Source organism: Opisthorchis viverrini, assembly GCF_000715545.1.
Source record: "Opisthorchis viverrini unplaced genomic scaffold opera_v5_220, whole genome shotgun sequence".
NCBI classification, from domain to species: Eukaryota; Metazoa; Platyhelminthes; class Trematoda; order Opisthorchiida; family Opisthorchiidae; genus Opisthorchis; species Opisthorchis viverrini.
The window spans coordinates 234,974-260,446 of record NW_008751874.1 but is presented as its reverse complement, the minus strand read 5'-3'; the positions used below and the strand labels follow the sequence as shown (position 1 = coordinate 260,446).

General features: G+C 42.0%; 2 protein-coding genes across 2 annotated transcripts in view; one reads left to right on the top strand and one right to left on the bottom strand.

Annotated features, from left to right (window-relative positions):
• The window catches only part of T265_08419 (hypothetical protein), a gene marked incomplete at both ends in the record, with an annotated part of 53,084 nt that extends 30,429 nt beyond the window's left edge, over window positions 1-22,655 (top strand). Inside the window, 9 exons of the mRNA XM_009174218.1 lie at window positions 337-517; window positions 3,695-3,786; window positions 7,785-7,945; window positions 9,861-10,044; window positions 14,614-14,811; window positions 17,567-17,695; window positions 20,628-20,786; window positions 22,396-22,476; window positions 22,554-22,655. Coding sequence (XP_009172482.1) covers window positions 337-517; window positions 3,695-3,786; window positions 7,785-7,945; window positions 9,861-10,044; window positions 14,614-14,811; window positions 17,567-17,695; window positions 20,628-20,786; window positions 22,396-22,476; window positions 22,554-22,655 — 1,287 coding nt within the window. The remainder of the gene's footprint in view (window positions 1-336; window positions 518-3,694; window positions 3,787-7,784; window positions 7,946-9,860; window positions 10,045-14,613; window positions 14,812-17,566; window positions 17,696-20,627; window positions 20,787-22,395; window positions 22,477-22,553) is intronic.
• T265_14568 (hypothetical protein) lies at window positions 17,566-19,944 on the bottom strand (the record flags this gene model as incomplete). The annotated part of the gene is made up of 2 exons (XM_009174229.1): window positions 17,566-18,115; window positions 19,618-19,944. The coding sequence occupies 2 exons, from the start codon at window positions 19,924-19,926 to the stop codon at window positions 17,810-17,812; spliced, it is 615 nt and encodes a 204-aa protein (XP_009172493.1).
• Window positions 22,656-25,473: the final 2,818 nt, after the last annotated feature.

Genomic DNA, 25,473 nt, shown 5'->3' with positions numbered 1-25,473 from the left:
TTGTGATAATCTGGAATACCTAACGCAGAAACATGGGTCTCGCACCAACTGATTCATTGCCACTTTAGGTAACTTTTCGGAACGCATATCTCAAGAAAGATGTTCTGGATTGAGTTTATGCTCTACAAGTATGATCCAACTGTGCTAATCTTTACTAGCTAAAGAGGGACTGTTTGCTTGGAAATCTTTAAGTTACATTTAGTAAGGTATTGCGAAGAGTTTGCAACATTCCTAACATTTTGTGCTTCTTTCTTCATTTTTAGGTCGTTAATATTACATCCTTAAATATTTGGTATTACGCAATTGCAAACTTAGCTGTGCCTCTTTCCACCGTAGACTCTTTCCAGGGCACTGGTAGAAGCCCGCCGAGAGTTTGTCTCACAGGCTGAAGAAGCTGTTCTGGCAGCCGCCCAGTCATCGACAAGAAAGTCGCTGAAACTTCAGGAAAAACCAGAATCACTGAAAGAAGCAGATATCATGGGTCGGGCTGTTCTGCAACTAGACCAAAGTCACCTTGGTAAGAGATGATTTTATCCAAATAAGGCACTATTTATATAGGTCTCAGAAAACACACAATGTATTGAGTTCACATCCTGCTGATACTTGCAAGTTCTCATACGTCTGTTTGCCTCTCTCAATCTTCACTCAGAGAATATTGAAAGGCTTTGCAAAAGATCCATGAACTGAGAGCTGCAGTTTGTTATGACCAGGAGATCCATTGATCGTAGAAATCGGCTGATCAGACGAAACCGCAAGAAGAAACATCATACTTTAAGCTAAGTTTAGTAGTTCTGACAAACAGATTTGTGCTTGGAAGTCGTAGCACCCTATATAACGACTGCTGATTGTACTTGGGGAAAACAGAGTGCGCGTAAACAGCTGGCTCAAAAAATGGGAACCATTTGGATTCTGTCCGTTCTTCTTTCATTCTTTTTCTTCCCTCTATGAACTGTTCATTACGACTGCTTAAATATATGCTGAACCTCTGCCTGTTTGCTTTACCCAGCAACTTATCAGCTGGACATCGTGCAACAGTTTCTTATTCACGAGGCATAGAGAATAATAAAATCAAGACAACCACTCATGGATTATGATGGCCTGTAACATTGTGTGTTAAGAATAGGTTATGGCTGCGAATTAAGGGGATCAGCTGGGACCATTTGGTGCCATTTGCCGGGTGAATCTGCCAAGGCTTTAGCTGGTTCGAATCATTTAATCATCTCGTCCCGGATTCATACCTGTAACGGCGTTTCGCCAACAAGCTACTGCCTCAGTTGACAAGAAAATCATGAGCCTGATAGAAGAAATTTTGGTCCCACTTTGAGTCATCTGGTTTTCTTGTTGATTTCTTGTTAGTACTGTAAAAGGCTGGGAACAACTAAGCATAAAGGAAACCGAATGCTATTGATAGCTTCTAAACGCCTCTACACGCTTCGAGATTAGATGCTGTTTTTAAGACGGTAACGTCGCTTGACAAAATTTGTTTTTGGTGGCCCGTTAGTTTGCCTTAGACACTGCTCCGAACGAATAACGTCCCTGGAAAATCAAACCAGCAGCTTTAGTACAATACTACAGTTGAGGTTGATAAAATCTCCTCGGTTGCCGGATCGAGACATTTTGAGACCCGTTAGTTTGGTCTAACTCACTAAATTTCACTGATCGGTTTTCCTGCTCAGAAAAGCAATCGGAAACAAAGGGGGTTTAAAAACTCATTCACAAATAAGTAGTGTCAACGCACAACCCAAGTAAGACGTAGTCACACTTGCCAACGTTAATTTTTAGTTGTGTGTGCTGCCTAAATTCCTCCCAACCGGGACAACATTTGAAATAACGCAGAACTCTCATCGTTACTAACGTATATAGCACGTTGACCAAACCCTTTCGATAGATCTTAACCGGGTGATGAACGTTATAAAGATGCAGCTGATCGGTCTCATATCAACTGACAGTTGATGTTTGCCTTTGGGCACCAATCCGAGGCATTTTAAACACAGTAGTCAAATGGCGGGACAGTTCACAGCACTCCGGCCAACAAATGATGCAAGCGGAATGTTTTCTTATCCATTTAATTATTGTGACAAAACCTGTGTTTTCATTTCTCTTAGCCTATTCCGCTACCAGACTAAAATACATTAGGAGAGCAAAAGAACTGGACTTACCGTACAACGAGTGTAGGTACAACCATAAATTAGAACTCGTATCGTAGCCACCAGAGTCAAACGTTCCCCTTCAGTACTCTTCGTACACATGGTATTGCCTTTTGATTTTAAATGAGCAGAGCTGTCCGATGGATTTCTTGTTTGAATTAAGGTTAGTTATGGTTTATCGAGAGGCGTTTAATAAAAGTGCCGACTAGATTTTCGGCACCGGCATACGAGCGTGTTCCATTGAGGTATTACACACTTCGCTGATTGTTGATAATCCAAACAAATTCGCCAGCATTCAACCCCTTAAAGCAAACCAGTGCAAAATAATTTTTTGAAATGTGTCGTTCTTTATGTGCATTTCCGACTAAAATTATCATGCTTTTTAAGCAGAGTCTCGGGCCAGTAATAACATACTATAAGAGACAGGGCAGTAATTATCGATTATTTGGAATTTGACTTTATTCCAACGCGATGGTAGATCTTATTATAAGTGTCCAAACGCAGTGACTCAAAAGGTTTTGAGTTTGCGGTCCACACTTTGTCTTGTCGCCGGTTCTACCAGGCTCAGCCCAGAAGTGATATATTTTGTTTGACCTAAGTCTACCCACCTCGTTACTTTCATATCTATTAGTCTTTCAGCATAAGAGACCAACTCTGGAAAGTGTCAAAAGTATCATTTACGATGTTGACCTTGTTGAGTTAAAGATGGAGATATCACTGAAGTCGCATTCTCTAAGTCCGCGAGCATCGGTATTTGATTGAGAAACATGAAGCACGTCTGGGACTGAGTAGTGAGGTCAAGATTTTATTATAATCTTCTGACAGCTCTATGGGTTGGATGAGAATTTAACGGATGGAATGTCAGTGATTCAAAACCAACTTAAACCTTTCGATTGCTCCTTGATGGGTTTACTCAGCCTCGTAGTATCTCGTGCTTCTTTCCGGATTTGTGGCACCTCTGCACCATAGCTGAACGATTTAGTCTCTTCCCTGATGTGTACGGTGCTTACGTGAATCTTACCATACGCCGTCTGCCACAACGCACGCAAACAAACAGGACATTAATGGCGTGTTCACAGACCATCCTCAGCCATTAGTGTGATATCTATATTTGAAGAAAAAAACTAAAAAGTCGACACTGGAGTCTGACGTAGGCTTTGTTTCTTTCGAGAGTCCCATCAGAGATGTGGCATGTGTAACGCTGGTTTTTTAACGATATCCCGTCAGCCTTTTATTACAAATGGAGGTCTACATACGACAAAGTTTTCTGTCATATTGCAGAACTGGTTATAGCATCTCTCTATCTGTCTCCCACTTTGCGTCGAGGAACAAATGTCATCGTTTGTCGAATGACCGATAAAGGATGTCGTCTTACCAAGAAGCGCCGTCTCTTCAAAGAAGCTTAATTTTAGGCGGTTTGATAAACCACTGTATTTGCACACTTTTATCACAACTCATGACGGTTTGTTTACGATACTACTGAAAGTACAGCTCAGTAGTTCCGAGCAAAAATTTAAAAGGAATTCTATCCCGGTTGTTCCCTTCAGTCGAGATCACCAATCTGAATAAAAGAGCTGAAGAACTGGAGCTCAAATGTCGGGGGCTCCAAGAGGAGGTGAAGCAGGTAAAAAAGCTCCAGGTGAGTTAAAAAACGTTTGTACCGCTGCTCCGCATTCACCTGATGTTTTTGTGGTGCGTATTGAAGGTAGCTATGAATGAAGGTAGCTATAAATGGTATATACATATATATATATATATACCTTACGCGATGGTTATCAATACTTCGCAGATTGAAAAATCAGTGGCATGGTAGCAGCGAGCAAATAGAAAAAGAGTCCACTTGTTAGCTTTCGTCCAAAAAGCACCCAACTACCTCCTTCCAAGAGACCATTGCTGAACAACGCCAGAGAGGAAATTTCTGCCAATTAAAATCAAAACCATCTTAAGATGAATCTTTACGATAACTAACTGGTGAATAATCAATACTGTACAGGTATCGATTCCTGTGCATGAGGCTGGAAAAATGTATACTCATATCCATTTACGTCACTATTGAAGTTGCCGAAAAACAGATGCATAAACTACGGATGTATTGCTAGTTTCTGTAAGATCTAAAACTATACCAACCGTGGTTACACTGATATACTATACTTGACTCGGTTCTCCAGGAATCGCAAGAAACACTTGGCTCCATTTTGGAAGAAACTGGAAAGTTATCGCTTAGAAAAGTTGGAATTTATCATAAAGAAACCATTAGACCATCAGTATTGTCGGGCGCTCACTATTAGGTGATTGGATGAGTGAGTTATAAGTCAGCATTTATTTGATAATCCAATAAATACGGTTGATTAAACCCTACGAAGTCTGTTCAAGCTGCAAGGCCACAGCTTTATAGAGTCTTGATAGGTCGTGAAAGGTCGTAGGTCAGGTAGGCTGAAATTAAATAGCTGTTTAGGGACTGTATAAAATGAACAAAGATCTGCTGAGTTGACTCTTATAAAACTTCTCCAAGAATTGTAATTCTTTGGCGCATTATAACTTGGAAGAACCAGATGACTACGTATACAGAGCGGATGTAAATCTATGAACTCTCCTTAGAATCCAATCTGTGCTTGATTCTTCAAAACGGAATTCCTTTTTATCAAGTTTCACCAAGTCCAAGGATTTGAGCATGGTGAAAAATGATAAGCAATCGGCAGTTAGGATCGAAAATTTGCTACGGGAACAACGAATTCCGGTATCCGCCATCGTTAAATGAACACACTTAAGTTGTGATAAGCCAAAACGTACTAATTTCTCAAAGTCTGCTGTCCTCTGACCGTTTTGAACGGAGTGCGCATCAACTGGGTACAACCTTTTATCCCTCCAGTGATTTCTGAATATTTGTTAGGGAATTGTTTTAAATAACTGCGGCAGAGAATCCCAAAAGTGTGGCCAGACAAGAAAATACCTGGTCAGGAACTTCATCTTTCTTTTTATGGACAGGAAATACTCTATTCAAGGATTAGATGCAGGTTAACTTTCGATTCCTCACGAATCAACTTTTTAAAATCTGATTTATGCATGAAGTAACGGAGTTCCTCTAGTACTTGACGCATTTTCGGTGTTTCCCTTATCTGCAATATGTAGGTTACTTAGCTCTTTGCCCTGGTGTTTTGACTCGGGTTCTCACCTTTCTTAAGTACACACTAGAAAAGCTCGCAACAAGCAATCAAAAACCTATGCCTTTGAATAAGACTGTTTTGCTCTTTATTATCCCAACCCCTTGCCTCCTGCTGTTATGGCAGCTAGGCACCGAAAGGGTGCTGAAGCTGGAAGATTTTTTCCAAGTAACTTAACGGGAATAAAAATTTGACTTGAGGGATCTGTCACGACTGGCCCGGAGCTCTTGTAAGTGTAAGCTTGCCGTTTAAGGCGAGTTTCCATTCTAAGCACATGAAGCTAGTCCATGGGGCGTTTGTGAGTCACGAGTGGACGTGATGACCAGTGGTCTGCTTTGTAATATCTTGGAAAACTTTTAAACTATATGAAGTTTGCATTTTGAACTCCAAAAGAACCCATATCAACATTTCGACATGCCAGGCTTATAAGCGGAACCCTAAAAGCCAAATGTTCCGCACTTCTTCCCCAGTAGCAACTAACAGTGAGATATCGAATGGTAATGAGACTGAACTCTTCTCTCTCTCAACGCATACGTACCAGCGACCGAGAGCTGGCCATTCCTCCTCTGACCGCATTCACTATGCGGCTTGGGAATTTACGATGGAGACATCATCTATCCGGTCAGATAAAAGTACAAGTACAATCAGTGACTATGGTGAAAGCGAAAATGAGCATCCATTCCTAACGAATCTAGGGCTAACACTTGCTCAGCAAAACCCCAACTTGCATAAAATGATGGACCTCTCCAGACTAATTCTTGAAATAGCAGGAGTCTCCTAAAATCCCTCTGAGATGCCACTGCATATTATAAAAGCTTACATGGTTGTTAACAAAACAATACAAAATTACTCCGGTGGCCACAAATGCTATCAATTTAGGAAAATTCAGTTCACTTGTAACTGTTTTCCTTTGGAAAGGATGGTCTTGATGGTAGCTTTCTAGAAGCTATCACATCTAACTGGTTACCTGATTTGTAAATTGCATTCCAGAAGCAACATCGTAGCAGGGACACCTTTGGTCCGCCCCATGTTGTAGTCTATCCAGCGGCAGTAACATCAGCCGATGATTCCCCCGTTTGCATTCTAATAAACATTCTAGTCATCCGTTCTCACTCTGCCACTCCCACATTCCTCCATAAATTATCCATCCACTCAACAGACAACATTATATACCCAGCTCTCGGTCATACAAGCTAGATATAGGGGTGACCTCGACGGTCTCTTTGTCTACAGCTACAGTGGTCATATTAGTCTGTATCCACATTGATATTAGAAAAGTCGAAGTTTTGTCGGCCATGTGGAAACAGTGTAATCACACTCATTTCGATACAGTAGGCCTACGAATATTTTCTACAGTGTTTTCTCCCGAAAACGTTAATTCCCAACTCAAGAAAGTTTCGACTTAATAAACTGTTCATTGTATTGACCGGTGCACACCGAACACTAAATTGCATAAGAGAGTAGGGACATAAACACACGCGAGAAACAGGCGAAAAATTACGTGGCATTGCCGGTATGATTGAAAAATAAGACCATTCTAATTGCAAACCAGAAGACCTTCAGCACAAGTAACATCTTCTTTGAAACAACTCTGTGCTTTGAAGCACACATCAAAAAAGGCGGAGTGCTCCCACAATCCTATTACAACAAGTGTTTTGTATAACATACGTACTTTGAGAAATTAGTTACCGTTGCATACATTCGGTACTTAACCGCAGACCAACGGAACCTTTGTTATGAAAATATTCCCGGTGTACCCATGCGAAAAAACACCATCCATCTACCCGTGGTGACTGAAAGTAGATTTTTCTTTAGGTTTTATCCATACCCGATTTGCAAATTAACGGATAGCCGTGTGACTTCTTCTAGGGTTCACCATGTATTGCTGAGTTCCTGTCTGGAAACGACAGAATATTTATGAATATATATTCAGATCAGGCGACAAGTTCTGCCTGGCCTGACATCCACCTAGGTGTCTGAGGAAAAACCTAAGGGTCACTGAAAAAGCGTGCTCAATAATGAATCGAATGGAACTTGCTAGTGCTGTTGTCTTTTACTCGAAGTAATGTCGGAAGGCGAATAACACTAACAATAAACAGTTATGTATAGTGGCTACCAGAGACACTAGTACAATTGAATAATACACAAAAAGGAAAGAGACTTATCGAGTTCTTCGTCCAGCCAATGTTTACGGTTATCCGTTTGTACATTCCTATATGAGGCAGAGAGTAACCTTGCGCAGTTGATAATCTAGAGACACCACTGTGCAATTCTGAGCTTAATGCATTATCTCTTTAGTAATGTTGAAGGTTTACCAAAATGTTGACCGTTAAATTCTATTTGTTGCTCAACAAAATGTCGTATGTAATCCAGGTAATTATTTATTTCTCCGCCAGTCTGTTTGGTGTTGTTCAGTTTCACCTAGCGTAAATTCTTTCCGTCCTATTTGTTTTGTTTTATTCACCACACATTGAAGGAGAAGGTGCAACAGATCCATAAAGCAGAACGCGCAGATCGGGAACGTGTGTTGGCTGATAATAAACTGCTGAAAACACAAATAGATTCGAAATCCTCAGCTATGGAAAAACTGGAAAGTCAGCTAAATACAGTCAGCGTGGAACTGGAACGGACAATAAGGTGAGCCAAAAACAACAATCACATTGTATATTTTGATGAGATTCCCCGTTGCGCATGCCCTCCATAGTTCCAAGTTTTAGAGATTTGCCGTGATATATGGTCTTTTTCATTAGCAAAGACGAGCTACCAACAACTTCAGACAAAACTCAATGCATCTTCATCATTTTAGAATGTTATTCATTGTTCCTCCAGTGAGCAGGCAACCAGACGTTAGAGTTATTCCTATTGGGTGAAACTGGATTATTAGTTTTGGATTTGACTGTAAAAAAATTGGGACCCGTTCGTCTTTAGTGCTGAGAAGCCATTCTTGTCAAGAAACTCAGTTGTAATTCCCAGCTTTAAACCTCTACAGCTATCGGTGGGATGCGCAAGGTTGATGAAGCCCAAGAAGACTAAAACACCTGAATCGTACTTCTCGGCTTTGCAGATTAAACTAAGTTCCCTTGAAGAGTGAAGATCCATAGATAAAATGTCAAGCAGTGATTTAATTCAAGATCTCGAATATCGTTTCAAATGAAACAGAGGTGGTCTGTTTGTGATGCATTTACTTCAAGATTACTATAACTGACAGACGGTCAGGTTTTACTGGGTGCGCTTGTCAATACCGACTTCATTTGCAAACGGGTGTGTTTCGCCACTTGCGTGTGTTTCAGGTAGAACTGAAGACCGATTATATCCAGGGACAACACCTATCCACTGAGTCCCAAGAAGGAAGAAACAAGCCATGGCTGTCGGAGTTTTTCACTACCCTGTAATTACTATGCTACGTTAGTTAGGCGGCTTTTTCACAAAACAAATTTATGAGCGTAATTTAACTACTAATAAACTGACTAAGTAGTATGTGCTTTGAACAGTACTTGATACGACACCATGAATGGGCTCGACACTGTGAAGTTGTACAGGGACGGAGACAATCCATTGAAAATGATATAATTAGCGTTATTATTGGGTCATTCCTATGTCAGTCCCTTCTCCTGGCGTGTCTGAATAGTTCTAATAGCGAATAGCCTTTGGCGGTTGAGCCTCTTGAAATCTTACCACATTTCTTGAATCATCCAGTCAAAGTCAGAGTCCATGGTATGGATATTTTTTCGGTGCTCCAAGTGGACTCACGGTCATCCGGCGTTTTGCTAACATCCAGATTATATGAATGGGTCAACACCCTATGTCAGTATTCCCCGTGAAAACCAAACTGATATGCAAATGATAGAGTTTTTCGAATCAGTACAATTTAGTTTCAAGTGGGAGGCAGCGTCTACCTGATGATCCTCAAGGAGAAAAAACCGGTCATGGGCTGTCGACGAGTTTTCAGTAACATGTTGAGCAGTTTCTTTCGTCAGAATATGCTGCGATACCTCGTATATCGTATGGATTGTAGCATGAGACGTCCTTTATGCAGCACATTCAGTTGAATAAAAATATAAACGGGAGACCGAAATGAGCCTCTCGTGATAACCAAATTGATATGCTAACGAATTCATTTGTCGGAAAACTTCAGCGTCCTGTTACGCCCTAATTAAACTTACTGGATGATTTAATTAGTCGGAATTTCAATATGAGTTCTGTTACATTCATTTTAAAATGTGTGATCGTGGGATGCAGAGTGGATCCAAAAACACATGCAAATTCCAGCAAGTAGCATGGCTTACTGGTCGGTCCACTTTTGCAGCGTATCTGAGCGTGTAGTTCTAGCGAAAATTTGCAGTTTTTCACTTACTAGAAAAAATCGGTTAGCTGTTATTCGAATGGGAAATTAAACCTCAATATAAATCAGACGACGAGAAAGGGAGGCTTCTTCAACCCGGTGGATTTCAGTATGCTCAAGATGTTGCACAACATATCGTTTCAGTAAGTATCATCTACATTTTAGGAAAATAAGATATGTCCTTGATGAATCCATTTGTCTCCCTTCCAGAGAGAATATCGCGTTGCGGGAACAGTGGAACAACTTTGCCGTATTACAGCCACAGATTGATAACCCTGATCTTTATCACGAAAAACCTGAAAAGCCGTGTGCTGAACAAGTGGAACGCATGGGAGCTTCTAGGCAGTCCAGCCCCGTACTTCAGTCAGCTATTGTAAATTCATCGGAACACATGGTTCGTCTTTAAATTGATACGCTGTGGCATAAATGGTTAAGTTCATTCATGGTAGCCAAATGTATCAAATTAAACTTTGGTGAAATGTTTAAAACTCCTTCCGTCTATCAAATTCGTTCATGTTTCACACTTTCTAAATTCCGAGAAATATTCTCAAATCAAAAAATCCTTTGTTTTCTCATCCAGGATGATTAAGTGATTGCCGGAACAAAACGGTGTTATTTTTGCTTCCGTTTTACTAACCCTCAGATCTGCCCTGAACTTGAAGTAGGCAGTGATCTTGATGCAAAATCAATGTTGGTTTTAGCAAACGGCATAACGTACCAGACACAACCCCCTTGAATTCATTACGTTATTCGTGAAAAAAGTTGTTCAGATGTAGCATCATTTTGGTGCCTTACTGCCATGCTACCAAAAGGAAGCACGAGGACTGGGAGATTGCCAGGTTGCCCAAGCCTAGACAGAGGAAGTCGAGAGGCAAGGGTCGGATTCGAACCACGGACCTTCCGATCAAGTAAATTCTGCTCTTACAACTGAGCCATTACATTATTGTTGCATAATTTACAAAACCTGGACATTTTGAAAGTTAGGGCTTCAATCCGCACTTGATACCGATTAAACACTGTGTATGAGAGACAACAGTTGAAATGACATAGCTCAAGATCTTGTACTCAGGTTAATTTTGTCCACCTTTTCGTTCCATACTTCTGTTAGTATTGCTGTATACACATTTGGTCACTCAGATTTAGTACGTTCCGATAAGATCCTAACTACAACTAGACCTCAGCGTCCTGGTCTTATATGTCATTCACAGATCCCATAAGTCAGAGAAAATCAGAGGAAATTTTAAAAATTAAACTATAGTTGGTTGATCTTGACAGCAGTCACGCGCCATCCTCCATCATGCTCATTCTGGTCAGCTTTCCCTTTAAAAAGTGTTGGGCCTAATTCACTTTGCTTTATTGCAACTGACTTTTATAAAAAAAAACTAAGCAACCTGTACGAATATTACGATCACCTGCCAAGAATGATCTAGGACCAATATATATTTTTAATGCGGAGCAAATTAGGCAGAATGAAAACAACAATGATAACATCTGTTTCGGGGGTAGGCAACCAGTTCTTCATTTCACTCTTCAGCTTGACACGCCAGTCAACTCTGACACAGGTCCGAATTGAGGTTGTTCGTCCATAGTTCGTCATTTGGACTACGGAAGAGTTTACTGGATGTGTACAAGCAGTTTAACATACTCCGGCAGTGTTGTCGGACTGCTTAGGCACTAGTGTACCTCCGGTTTCCTCACATTTATCAATCCAGGCGGCCAGTTCTCGCATAAGCCAATAGTACGAACAGTAAAGAGGCACAATGGACACACATTTCTGTTAGGAGGCCAGCATTCGACCCACATCACCAGGCCTACCGCAGATACTTAAATTCTTTCACCGAGAGGATTGGAAGTGGGTAGCGCAACAATATTTTACTATTTGTGACCCTTTGGATAAGAGTTGGTCTGGATTATGTTGAAAACGAAAGTAGGACTTCCTTTTTAGATGATTATTTTATCGACCTTTAGTGTGTCTCCTGCCTGACTTCTCTAGTTTTCACCTAATACGACGTTATATACGAGCGATTGATTGCAAAATTTGTACCAAGTAATCCATGTGATTAGACTGTTTGGCAACAGCACAGTGGCACCTCCAACACTGACAACTCTCTAATCAGTTGCTCAGAACGAACGTCCGATGCTGTACATCCAAGCAGTCGTTGACTGTTTGATTCCAATCTCGAGGGCATTATGTCGGCGTATATTCCCTCAGTGGTCATTCTTCGCTTTTGCAGCCTCCTGGTAGGTGACGTAGGTCGTCTGCCTCAATGATTATCCGAATGAAATCGATAGTATAATCAACACTCACATGGCCAAGAACCTGACCAGTGGGATCGCCATTCACCTCATTGATATGGACTACCAGGCGAACTTAATCGAATCGTTCATAGTGACTGACTCGATGTCGGGGTTCATTCTTTTACCGAAATACACTTGAGACGAAGGTTATTCGGTCATATATCGTCTACCTAGCTTGTGTAGTTTTCAAGTCTGTCATAAATCACCATTCATATAACTCAAAAGACTGAATAGATTGTGTCAAATCAATGTTCGTGCTTTAATCACAGTCTAACCGCACACCTAAATAGACTGTTTAGATAGCACTTATCAACAAATGCGTGCTCTTGTCTATGTGAGAATGAACGAAACCCCGCGATGCCAGTCAGGATTTGCAAGGAACAAAAGAAAGTATAGAAACCAAGTTAACAGAAATAACAAAGCCCTCTGGTCTCCAGGGTGACGGATGTCCTAAGAATGCACTCGGAATTCCTGACACCCATGAGTATATCAGACCTTGTTTAATCACAGAACATAACGCACATAGCACTCTGCAGTTTCAATCGTCCTCAAACAGCTGTCCGAACTGCCACTACCACAGTCTGCAAAGTCCGTGGGGCGCATGTTTTTTCAACTGTGGCTGGTCACTCTCCAAGTCATGAAGATGGAGAACGTTGTAGGTTTTTTTCGTTGCTCAAAATGTTCGAACAAGTGGGTTGTCGGAGTGGCCTTATAACTGTGACGCTTTCTTAAAGGCCCGTGACAGTTTCCAGATGGAATTTGTAGATGGAGAGTGAGGGTACCCACGTCTGATCTAGTTTCTTGTGCTGCACCATGTTATGTTGAGTTCATTGTCCCACATTTTGTCGAGAACGACATGGAGGCGCTCGACGGAATTGCATTGCTTAGTGATTTGCACGTCGTTTGAATACTATGATCGAGTAGAAACAACCAGGCTTTTGGACTCGATTCACCGGAAGGTATTGCAAATGCCCTAATCCGGAAGCTTCACCTGAACAACCCACAGTGAGTAATAGTCAGCCGATTAGGAGTGGAGCAATAAAAAGCCATATTAACAAATGCTTGTCACAGTCAATCACACAAAAGAGGTCCAGAATTGCGAAAACTTTTAATTGATTCCCAGTGGGGAAACACGTTTAGAAACTGGGAATATTTTCACACAGGGTTAGGATCCAGAAAGAACATCTCACATCATGCTGGTCAAATATCGTCAACGGGCAACCAGGTCAATGTGGATGCCTAAGATTTTCTCCTTATGATGTCACGCAATATTTTTAAAAACGAACTGGCCGCGCATCCATAAATTTACCTGTTCCAAACAGTATTAAATAAGTGTCAGAAATGACCTGGGAAAAATTCCGGTGTTTGCGCACCTTACGTATCTCAGTCCTTCTACTGTGTCGGATCAGCTGTACAGGGTCAACTCTTCCTATTGTATGGAAGCGTACACATGAAGGCTTGATGGATTCAATGTTTGTTTTCATAATCCCTGAAATGGGACCTCAAAGTTCAAAATCAACCATTCATTGGCCGAACCGCAACTTCGGGAGTGCATAGGATCATAACAGTAGAAATGTAAACGCTCTATCCATCTTAAAAATATGGGCGTAGTTCAAATAGACGTTAAACAGGCAGATACCTCAGTTGGACGAGAAAATCATCCATTATGAAAAATGCTAATGTAGCAAAACGAAACTGCTGTACAGGGTAGAAAATTCTGGCGACCTCCAAGTGCTTTCAACCGACTGATTCGGTGAGTAATTGTGGTAGAGCTATCAGATTCATAATGTGGTTTGGGCAGTTTGGGACAACATCATAGACGAGAGATTCAGCTGGGCTCCAGATGAATCTGTCACACAACCAAATTTGTTTGCAAATAAGTGTATTTCGCCAATCTCGTGCAAGTTGAGTTCAAGTAGAACATAAGGTTGACGGAAACTCGGGGACTGTGCCTACATGGTGAGTCCCAAGAAGGAGGATATCGGTCGTGGACTGTCGAAGGGCTTCAGCAACCTTATGAATAGCGTATTACATCTATACTGAGTGCTCCTTAAAATTGTGTTCCTTGATGTTGTGGTGTCAAAGAGCTTACTGGTGACAGAAGTGCGATAAGCGACAATGAAACCAGTGGAGAAACCTCTGCATTACCTGAAATGCTACGCATCATGTCAATATGGGCAATTTAGCGCCAAGTCAATAGGTTAGCTAGAATGGATGAAGTTTAAAACAAGTGAAGACCGCTTTGAAGCCCATGTAGTCAGTGTGGGCGTTGCTAGCCAACGGTGCCATTGTTATACCCCCGAAAAATCACTGACCTTATTCCGTAAATTCGAATTGATAGACTGCATTTTCTCGGCGAGTAGAAAGCGCTAATACAGCTGAACTACAGATATGGAACAAGACTGTATGATGCTATAAGCTCGGATCTTTCGGAGTGAATTCCTCTTCTGCAGAATTTCTCGTATGAGTGAATGCTCTGATTCGGTATCGAGTTGTTATTTCTAGAGTGGTACCACCGTTCCATGATCGATGGTCACTGAGTGCGTAACTGAATCACTTTCGCTAACTGAACTGCCACTGTATACGAACTTCATGAAAGAAACTCTTTTCTACCGACAGAACACTGTTACAGTTTCCATGACCTTCCTTTATCATTTGTTGACAGGACTCGGAGGCGCATAATCGCATTACGAATGACAGGATAAAATACCTGGAACAAGAACTGCTCGATCGCGGATTAACCAGTCTAGCCAAATTGAAAATGGATCGAGACGTTCAAAATGATCGGCTACGGTTGATTCAAGAGAACCTCGCTCAAAAGTCTGAATTGGAAGCTGCGCGCGAAGAAATTCCCAAACTGAAGGTAATTATTCTAGAGCTTTATGTTTGTTTAACAAGTTATTGCCGTCCTCCTTACAACGTAAATGTACGGGTACAGTGTAACACTACACGGCCAATTTCTCATTCGTGATAGTCAGGGAGACAGCTTGATGCACGTGATAATTGCAAAGGCATTAACAGAAAGTTCCTTTCCTGTAAATGTAGTAGAAACGGATATTTGGGAAATTCTGAGTATGTAAATGGGGCTCGAACCCTTACCAACAGAGTGTTCTAACAACTTAGTTACAGCAACTGCTCCCCCACGTGTTCATTTGGTTTCCATTTTGATTGACCACACCTGTGCCTGATGGACAACAGATGAAATCTATCGTTGAAATTAATGAGCTCCTTATAGTGGATCAGACGAAGATGTTGCCCCAATACACCAATGAAAGTGGTTTCCAGTCATTGTAGGGGAGAAAAGACCTGAATCCAATTCGGAATTACATCTTTTGTGACATATGTTTGAAAAAACTGCGGTTCGATTTGACATGTGGTTTCGCTCAACGTCTTTTCACTTTAGACGAATGTACCATTCGAAGAAGCTACATACATAGTGCGTGAATATGCACCTAGTTGCCTTTCTAGCCGATAATCCCAAATACTAAAGTTGGGTCTCTCGTCAGTAGATTTCTATCTGAACAGGTTGAGGATAATGGGAAGCCTACTCGCTTCACTACTTACTAATATTCTCATGGGCTACCTAAAAAAAAGCTAAACTCCATGAAGAGATATTTTGACGGCATTTTGTTGCTGTTCTATTGGTTGAACCTGCTAACAAACCACTTGAATTATCAAAATGTTGTCACGCTAATATTGAGTTCACTAATGAACACGAAATCGAAAGGACAATTCGCACCCTCGAAGGACACCTAAAGAACCGAGGAGGTGGAACACTCCGTGTTCCGCAAGCCAACATAGATAGGTCAGTTCCTGTAAAATATCAACAACCAGAATCGCTAGATGATGGAATCAGTTACCCTATGAAATTAATCGTCAGTAAGTTGAACACATTGAGGAAAAAGAGATCTCTTTGGTCCCTATGATGAAACGTACCTGAAAATTTGGCATTAAATGATATCGGAAACGAGAGACCTCTCAAGCGTACCACAATGCGCATAACCAAGCCCACTTTTCTTTCTTTTGTTCGCTCGCAATTGTGCACAAAATTGGACACTTGTCAGATCCTAACTTATTTCAACCCGAAATTCACGTTAACTCTAGCGTATTTATCGTTTTTAATGTTTATGTCATCAGCTACATGCCGCAAACTGAGTGAAGGGTGTCGACGAGGATTTCTGAACAAATTCCCAATGTTCATGTACTAAGTGGGAGGAAACCGCCAGCAGACCCCATCGCATGTCACTGAAAAGTCACAAACCGACAACTTCATTATTACGGTCAAGCTCCCCCTGACTCGCGAAATTTGCCTAACAGATAAAAAGCATAAAAAGTTTCTGAAGGCAGAGTTACCCCTGGTTTCCCAGGTACTTAATGTAGTGGACGTCTGTGTTAGTCTCAAGCAGACCTAGAAGATTACGTATATTCTGGGAGGTCCCGTGTTAACCAAAACTGCAGATTCGGACATTTTATAGGTTCTTCTATTCACTGTGCGCCTTCATGCCCTTGATTGGACAGCAGTTGTTTGCACTAATGGGGAACCTAATTAGTACGAAGTTCGTTCTCTGTTTCTAGTGACACACCGAGTTTTCGGGAAAGCGTGGAAAACCTAAAGTTACGCTTATGAGATTGGATTGAACGAATTGATTGCAATAAGCCCATCAAAACTCCCAGGTCCAGTACTGTTTGTACCTAGTGGCCGGTACAATGTCGCCCCTCATTCAAAAATTACCGTATAGCTGGGCATCACATTTTCATCTGCTAGTCATATCTATGACGTGATCAGCTCCTTCAGAGGACCGAGTCCACTTGTCTTGCTCGAAATCCTAATAGCGAGGGGTTGTGAAAAGGTGCCTCAATCAAATGTGACATTCCCTGATCAGTAATGTTGATATGGTTTACTAGTATTTCTGGAAGCCATTATTGGCTTCGCCATTCCTGAGGATAAAACCTAATAAGCTGATTTCCTTGAATATAATTCCTCAATTAGATCCAAACGGTTGAAATGAGGGAATAGATTCAAACTTTGTTCTATGGAACGAAATTCCATGGAGTAGAGGCCTGAAGGCGTTCTAGACAGCTCCTACAGTGGGTTAGCTCAGTTGTGCCGAAATCTCCGTCGTTCGAAAAGGTTAAATAGCAGAACAAATACCACATGATCTCTAGGAACCTCAAAGAAAGGAGGAGAGACTAGCTTCGGAGTTGCCTGTTATCGAACGCGAACCAAACAGTGACGAGCTACTGGACACGAAAGTAACCATCTCATCTGCACAGAGTTTTTAAAAAGTGGACATTCTTAGGCGTTCTGTCGAACTTTCCTGGACTTCCTTTGAATACCAAACAATTATAAACGAACATTGAACGGCGGTTCCAAAATTTCCATGGTAACCTTCACCTTCCGTCAGTTTCAGGAGAAGAGAGCGGACTTCGGAGAGTAGACTACTTATTTGTTTCACCAGCGGTATAACCCGTTACACCGGTGTATTAGTTCGAATAAGTGAGATAGCCGAATAAATATCACACGAGTTTTAGAAACCCCGATGTCTCGTCAACACTTATTCTCATGTTTCTCTTTCTTTGATGTTTACTTCCCCCCTGTGTATCATTTCTGTCGTCAGAAGCGCGTGAATGAACTACAAGCACTGGTGGATAAATTGAAAAATCAGAATAATGATGCTGAAATGGTGCAAAATCTGGACAGATCCACGAGGAACCAGGACAGTAACACAGGTAGCAGTCCTCGAAAAGTAAGTGACAGAGATTTACCACAAATTTCGTGAACAGACAGTCAGTCAGAGGGAGGAATACACAGAGTCAAATTTAGATTAAGTTACTATGTTTTCCTTCAGGCCTCGGGAAGATCATTTTTGACGCTTCGCGAGCTTATTGGACAACCATGCACATTTTGTATGCTTCTTGCAGTCACCCAAAAACTGTTTGGCCTGTTGCACTCCATGAGCCCCAGCGTGGTCCATCATTCGTTTGACTTCATCCATTGTCAGTCCTTCGGTTTCTGCATGCTGCTTCAGATGTGCCACAACCAAATTGTAGTTGGCCAATGGGTCTCCCTTTTTTGCAGCCTTTCGCAGCCAATACACAGCCTCCTGGATTTCGTCTTCGGTTTGTGCTCCTTGTAGCAAATGTTGACTCAGCAAATTTTGTGCTTGCTGCGGACAAGAGGCAGAGAAAGACTGAGGTCGATAAGACAGGGGGATAAATTGGAGTTGAGGCGAACTGCTGGAACGGCCTCATTAGGTTTGCATGTGGAGGGTGAAGAACTCTCCACTCTAAGAGCAAGCTTACAAGATAAAGAAGAGTAGTTGGTAAAACAGTAGCTTTGCCTGAAAAGTATTGGACTTTCTTGCACATGCATTCGTCTACAAAGTAGAACCCAAGGTGCCCTGCACAGCTTCCCACTTGAGTTTCCATTAGTGTCCATTAGTGTTCTCTGGCTATCTACGCCAGAAATTTTTTAACCTGAATTTCAGATCGGATGGTGTTTTCAAATACTCTCCATGGACTCGCGTAAGGGGTATGTTAGTGCTCTACTAGAACCCAAAAATCAGTTATATGAACGAGAAAACGGGGAGCACTAATGACGTCAGCTTGTTGAATAAAATTATTACAACAGGTATATATGCGAACAAGAGACTTATCATACTGCAGATACAGGTAGATAAATCCTGTTGCAAGTTCGGATACATGTTTCGTGCCTTCTTCGCTGTTGTAGCGGCCGCACGTACTTCCTGACTAATCGTGAGTGAAACGCCATAAGTCCTGAGCGGCTCTGCTTCGAGTCGGGCGATGTGCGAAGCTCTATTGGGTTGTGTTGTGTTGTTGTCCAATCTGTAGGAACGTTTGCGTGTGTGTGGGTGTCAGTACATGACTTGTTGCTACCTTATCAGACGGTAGGGAGTATCGATGTCAGATGAGTCACTGTTGTGTCGTGATTTGTGTACGGTAAGAAAGGTGATCAAGGGCTTGACTGTGAGCTGTGTGGTCAAGTGAGTCACGATTCTATGGCGTGATTTGTGAGTGTAAGAAAAAAAGACAGATCTCGTGATCTAGCGAGTGGCGGTGACCTGTACAGTCATGTAGGTGGCGAGAGGGTTGCTACAGTTATCGCTCCACCTTAATGTTGAAGACATCCTTATGCACTGTATACTTTCAACGAATGCAAGAGGATACGAACTGTTGAAAATGAACCTGTCCTATCCTCATTTGTTCTCAAAGTTTCGGTTAAATCTATCTCATTTACCCAGTCAACAGTTCAAACTTCTTGAGCCCAAAAGAATCTTCGTTTCCTCCGGTCTGGTTGGCTGTCACACCAGTCGAGTTGCTTTAATTTACTTACTTTGCTTTACTTTCCATCGCATCAAGCACCACCAACTCCCGTAACCGACCATAGTGAGCAGTGAAAAACTTGCTCTTTGGTGTGCCTACCTGAACCCAACATTCACCCTGAGTCGGTGCGCCGCACCTCTTATGTTATTCAACCTAACTGTCCTTCCTATGGTCTCTACTAATTAGTTCTTTGAGATACAGTGTGATCTCAACAACTTGTGCTGACAGTTGAACTTGGTACACGTAACATAAAACCCGTCTGAGAATGTTCTTAGTTCCGTAACTATTTATCAATGTTCCAAATAAAATCACATCCAAGACTCACCGTTGACCCCATTTTAGCATAGAACCGAGTAATATTCAGGTGCAGCTCATCAGCGTAGAGGTAAGCGAGAACCGCGCCGGACAGGGCAGCAACAATCAACGTAACTTCAATGAAAACAGTTGTCCAGCTTCCTGGCTTCTTACGCCTTGCAAAGTTCACTCGGTCCACATAGGGCACATAAACCGAAGAATTCTTCTTTCTGAAAGAGCCAGAAGAAGGTCCAAAGGGCGAAATATTTGACTCCCAAGCCTTTGTTGACGACGCCTTCCTGTGCCTGATTCCATCACTGAAATCGTTCTGCATGGTCATCTTCCCTCACTGCTGGCGCGCATCCACTTCGCTTATTTTTGTTCCGTCAGACCATATTGTACTCTGAGTAGTTGCCATGGCAACTGTGATACCACATGTTGCTATGGTCCGATTGTTTCGTGAACCACAACCCAATCATGTAAGGGCATTTTTACCTCAAGTTCTTGTTTAAGGGGTTTCCAGACTGTGATAGCAGGCCGTGTGGTATCTGACCAATAAAAATCAGGCATGAGTGAATTACACGTAACGAAGCTTGATCTCAGGTGGTAGCTAGGTCAAGTATTGTGTGGCGTCAGAAGTTGGTCCACTTTTAATTTTCCGGTAGACAAGCTGTTCAAATCTTCATATATGAATAGTAAGGGTGTAGAATAAGTGTTCTAGGTACCGTAAACTAGACCGGCAAGCGACGGTGCTGTCTGGGGGTTACTTGGCTGAACCTTTTTCATGCACCTGTGGAGGTAGTAGTTTACATGGTTTATTTTATATATATGTATATATATATATACTTCTCCCATAACGCTCACCTTACGCGTCATCGGTTTCAGGGTTCAGTTGTTGTTTCACTAACCTATTCACTTCCCTACCTCTATTTGGTGAAATCTCTCAAGTATCTATCTGAGATGTTTGCGTGCAATTTCGGTTTTTTTAGTCAACCCGACTTACTAGCTTTCCAGCTTCTTTCCGTTCTGTACACACCTCAGACTGGTGAGGGTGAAAAAACCACAAGAGAGCTGGAGGAAACTATCGCGCGTTTGAAACGGGTTCTCCGACGAACTGTGGCCGAGAACGAAAAGCTAAAGCAGGTATCGACCAACAGTCCTCCAGTCAAAAATGCCGGACTTCAAATGAATATAGCGAAAGTAAGCGAGGTGTCCGGAGAGGCTCAAACTTCAGCGGGATCAAACAGTCACCGCTTGAGCACGAAAGAGAAATGAACCGGTTAGTTCGGTTTTCGGCGTGCAAACTTATGCGCTACCAGTTCGCGTTTTTCTTTCAGTCGGCTCGAATCGCTCCCAATAGAGGTAAATGCCCTGAGGCCTTATTAATACTGAGCGCACCATGATGAACGGCTGGATACTTCTAGAAATTCACAAGTAAAAACAATGAACATAGTTTTACATTTCGTCCCTCAGTAAGAATTGCTGCTAATGGTAGAACACCAGCAAGGACTCGCTTGAAATAGGTATGAATTTTCGCTATGCTATTTCAAGTTATTGATTAATTGGTTGAGTCACTGATCAGTCGGTACTTGCTATCCTGCTTTGGTTGATTGACTGACTGACTGGTTGTTTCATTGATTGAATGACTGACTAGGCTTCAACCACTTAATTAGGTGTGCCATCCGTTTTGTATGCATTAAGGTATATTAGACCTATCACATTGAGGTATCTTTTCCCCCACCCCAAGCAATGACACCCAACTCTCTCGGTTAGGTCTCTTGGCGTACGTTAGTGAGGATTTGGCATATCGACGCAAAGGTTCAACAAAACTTCACGCTACTGTCAGCCTAATGTCAAAATGAATTACCGTTGTGTCATTGAAACTTTGTCCCGTTTTTCACTCTACTTGCTAAAAACTCTTTGAAATTAAAATCTTTTCTGCTCGACAGTTTAACTGATGCCAAAGCTATTAAACAGATGTAAGGTTGGCGCCATATAACAGAATGAGAACGGCTCAATGCGGACGAACTGAAAAGGATTACCTGCTTCACGCGACACATCACTCATAAGTTTGCTGAAACCCTTCGACAACCCGGTTGCGCCTCTCTTAGCGCTCATCAGATCGGCTCAGTCCCCTGGAGTTTTCCCCAGTCCTTAAGTAAAGAGACGTTCATTTTAATGCCGTATTAACCTTGTTGAAAGTTGAAGCCCCCCAAGATTGCGAAGGGCTATTCAGAGCAACTGCGTCCATAATTTCGTCAAATTTCGATCGTTGTTGTTGCTATGACCATCTCCGGTGTACCGAAACTGAAGGCACAAATGGCTTGAAAGGGCAAGTTACTCATAGTGATTGTTACCATGGCCACTATTTGCTAGCTTAGGCCCCAAGGATTGATTAACCCTCACGTAGGCGATGCTCTGCTATTCAGCTGTATCGTGCTAATTTATGTTCTTTTCCCTTTAGGTGGTCTCTCACAATCAACAATCCGACATGAAGCCTCCCAACTAATAGGTAGCCAGTAGCAGTGCGAAAAGAAAATCTTACCTGGTGATTTTCAACAGATCCGGAATTCCACATCCAATAACCAGTCGATCGCTGAACTTTCCTTTTTGATATTGGAGGACCTTTTTAATTCCGGCAAATCTTTTTACATGTGTCGCTGGTAGATGAGTACCTATTCACACTGTTCACTACTTCTCACACAATCGTCTTCGGGGACGAAACCCATGGGCATTTTATACGTACAGTCCTGTTTGTGAGAGTACATTACAAAGATATACATGTATCGCAATATCTCGAGTATCGTAGCCACTGAAACAAGAGGCGACCTGGTGTAGCACATTCAGTTGTCTGGAAACATCACAAACGAGAGATTCAACTGGGTTCCAGGTGAGTCTCTCGAAAAAACAAATTAGTTTGCAAATGAGTGCATATTCGCGAATTTCGTGCAATTTGGTTTCAAGTAGAACATAGGGTTGACGGAAATCCGGGGACTGCGCCTACCTGATGAGTCCCAAAATGGGCGAAACAGGTTGTGGGCTGTCGGCGGATTTTCAGCAACCTTATGAGTAGTATATTACAAAGCGGACCGTTTCAGTTCACCTCCCTTAAAAGTGGAGTGCTGTACATTGAGCTAAATGTGCACACCAGACAACGTAACTCTAAGCGAGAGAAAAGAATGATTTTTTGCGTGTGAAAAATTGGTGGAGTCTGCTGTCATTTATGTAAAGCAGTTTGACGGTTACGATGAGAGTCAGGAATAGTAATCGTTTCCTCACAGCGATCACTGATTTGTCGTCAGTTCTACTTAGCTTGAAACTGTTTTATTCCTTTGGTATAAAGGGGCAGGGTTTCCGCAAAGATGGCAAACGAAGTGTTTGGAACAAAAACGGACTACTCAGAATCTTATCTCAGTCAGATATACAACCGTGTGCCTCCCACAAAACAGTGGAAGAGAGCACACCATCTGCATTTCAGAAGGTCAGGCACATGCTAATCGTGGCAGCGCATGGAGTTGAGTCGTCTGGTTGCCATATTGTGGTAAGGAACACAAATTTGTCACATGTGTACAGCTGCTCCCAGAAGGAAGTTTGAAAACCAAGGACTTTAGCGAAAAAAGTCCTGTTCACAAGTGGTTTACCCATCACTGGAGGTAACAAACCTCCCAAGTTCGTTGCTTCCGAGACTCGAACGGTGGGTCCCAGTGAAACCGCCGATAAACTTTTAGCTCAGCAAGCCCCCAGTGAAAACAGTCATATTTGGGGTAACAGATACAAAAAAGGGGAGAGTTTGAGGAACCGGTCTAAATCATTTTCTACTCGAAATACTCTTTCATTCGAGATATGCTATTGTAAGCATACATTTACAGGACTTAGCACAGACATAACCTCACTACTACGAAATGATACAAGGCCTTGTAATACAGTCGTTCCTTCAAATAAGCAACCCCTTAGTATGAGATAATCGGCCGGAGGAAATCGTTTCAGCAACTCGAAATTTTCACTATCTGATATCCCCCATAAGCGAAAATACATGACAAAAAACCCAAATGCCAAAAAGGGTGAATCCATAGCCCATTATGAGGTATTTCTTACTGTCCAAAGTAACTACAGTATTTGGTTGCAGTTCGAAGCGAGATTTCCACCTGTCGATTACAACTTCGGGGGGTTAGCTGAGAGGTTTAACAGAGTTACTTTGCTACCTGTTCCATACTCCGCCAGTATCGCATGAACAACCAAACTTTCCTCATTTATACGAGGAATACTCGTGAGAATTTCGTCTGACAGTTGCCTGAAATGTTAAATCACGTGTATCGTTGCCCAGTACTTCTGAAGTGGGAATAGTAATGATTCCAGCTCCATGAATCCGTAAATTGTACATTCAGAGTCATGCTTATCTGTAAGGGTGTCGTTCGGTTGAGCGTTTAAAACGAAGTTGAGCTTCGTTTCAATTGATTCAAATTGTGTTTCTGTACCAGTTCATCGAAACCGTGTCTATTTCTAGGATCACTGGTATTTAGCATGTGGGAGCCCAATGTTATGTCACTTTGCCTCAGTTGATGAAAAATGTACTTGCGTATTAGCGCGAGGGACGAAAGACATTCAGCCATCGTAATAGTTGCTAGATGGGTGTGCTGTTCTGACATGTCTGTGACACACCGCTTCAGTTAGCGACAGATTCGTTTCCTGTACACATCCAATAACTCATTCGTGGACCGATTCGTAGTAACCAAGGTTGAAAAACGCGTTTGCATACTGAATTGTGTATGTCGGCCTTCAATCAATAGTGAATGATACCGGTTTGTAGTGGTCAGATATTCAGTACAGAAGCTACCTCCAAATTTAGTTGGGTCGATTCTCCCAACTTTCAAGTATTTTCCTTCCTGAATACAAAACACTGCTGATTTTGCGGTAGTACTAGGAAAACAGTTTTTCGCAACAAACACATTGGGGGTCGTTCAACGACAAGCTATAAATAGTAATCATGCACTGCCAAACATAAGTTTTGTTTGTCTGGATAACTAGAAAAATAACACATCGCAAAGGTAATCAGTCTCCTTGAGGTCTTTCAAAAAATCCTCTCATCATGTAACTGACTCACACTAGACAATGAAACAGTTGATTTTGAAGGATACTGTGTGTTTTGGGGGAACTTGTTGATGAAAGATTCAAAACTTTGTTCACCTTTAATCCGTGATGAAAATGTAATTCAGCCGTATGCACATTAAAATTTATGGTCACTATCATGGATGGACACCCGGTCTTCCAAGTTCAGTGGACAATAATCAGAGAGACTGGTGACCGGGATGGATAGACGAATTTTTGTCCTCAGTTGGAAAAAGTTTGGAACCGATTGAGAAGTCATCGCTTCAGGACGGCTTCGAAAACAATCGGTAGTCTTTAGTTGGGCAACGTTTCGCTTTTGACAAGCTTCGTCAGGTCAGGCTACAAGGCAGATAGGGAAACAATCAGTAAATCCTCTTCAGATTATCACACTAGATCAGTGTTGTGTGTCAATTAACGGGTCTTATCGGTCAGTGTGGTTGTCAAAATCTTGCGTTGGTGGATGGGGGAGTTACAAATGAGTTCTTATCGGGTTCGTTTCTTTAATCTTCCACTTCTGGGTGCTTCAGTTGATGATTCACCTCGGGTGCCACTGGCAGATTTTCTTTGGTCTTTGTGGGGTTGTGAGTGCTGTGACAATTTAGTTGGGGAGGGGGTAAGGTCAAATGGAATTCAGATGATGACTACTCCTCCTGATGACCGCACACCAACACATGTCAGCTCGACTGATCCAAAACTGTTCTCCAAACGCTTATCAGTTCCGCGCCTTTTATTCTGTTAACAATGGGGTGCTTGGCGATTTCTACCACCTCGGCAATCGGTC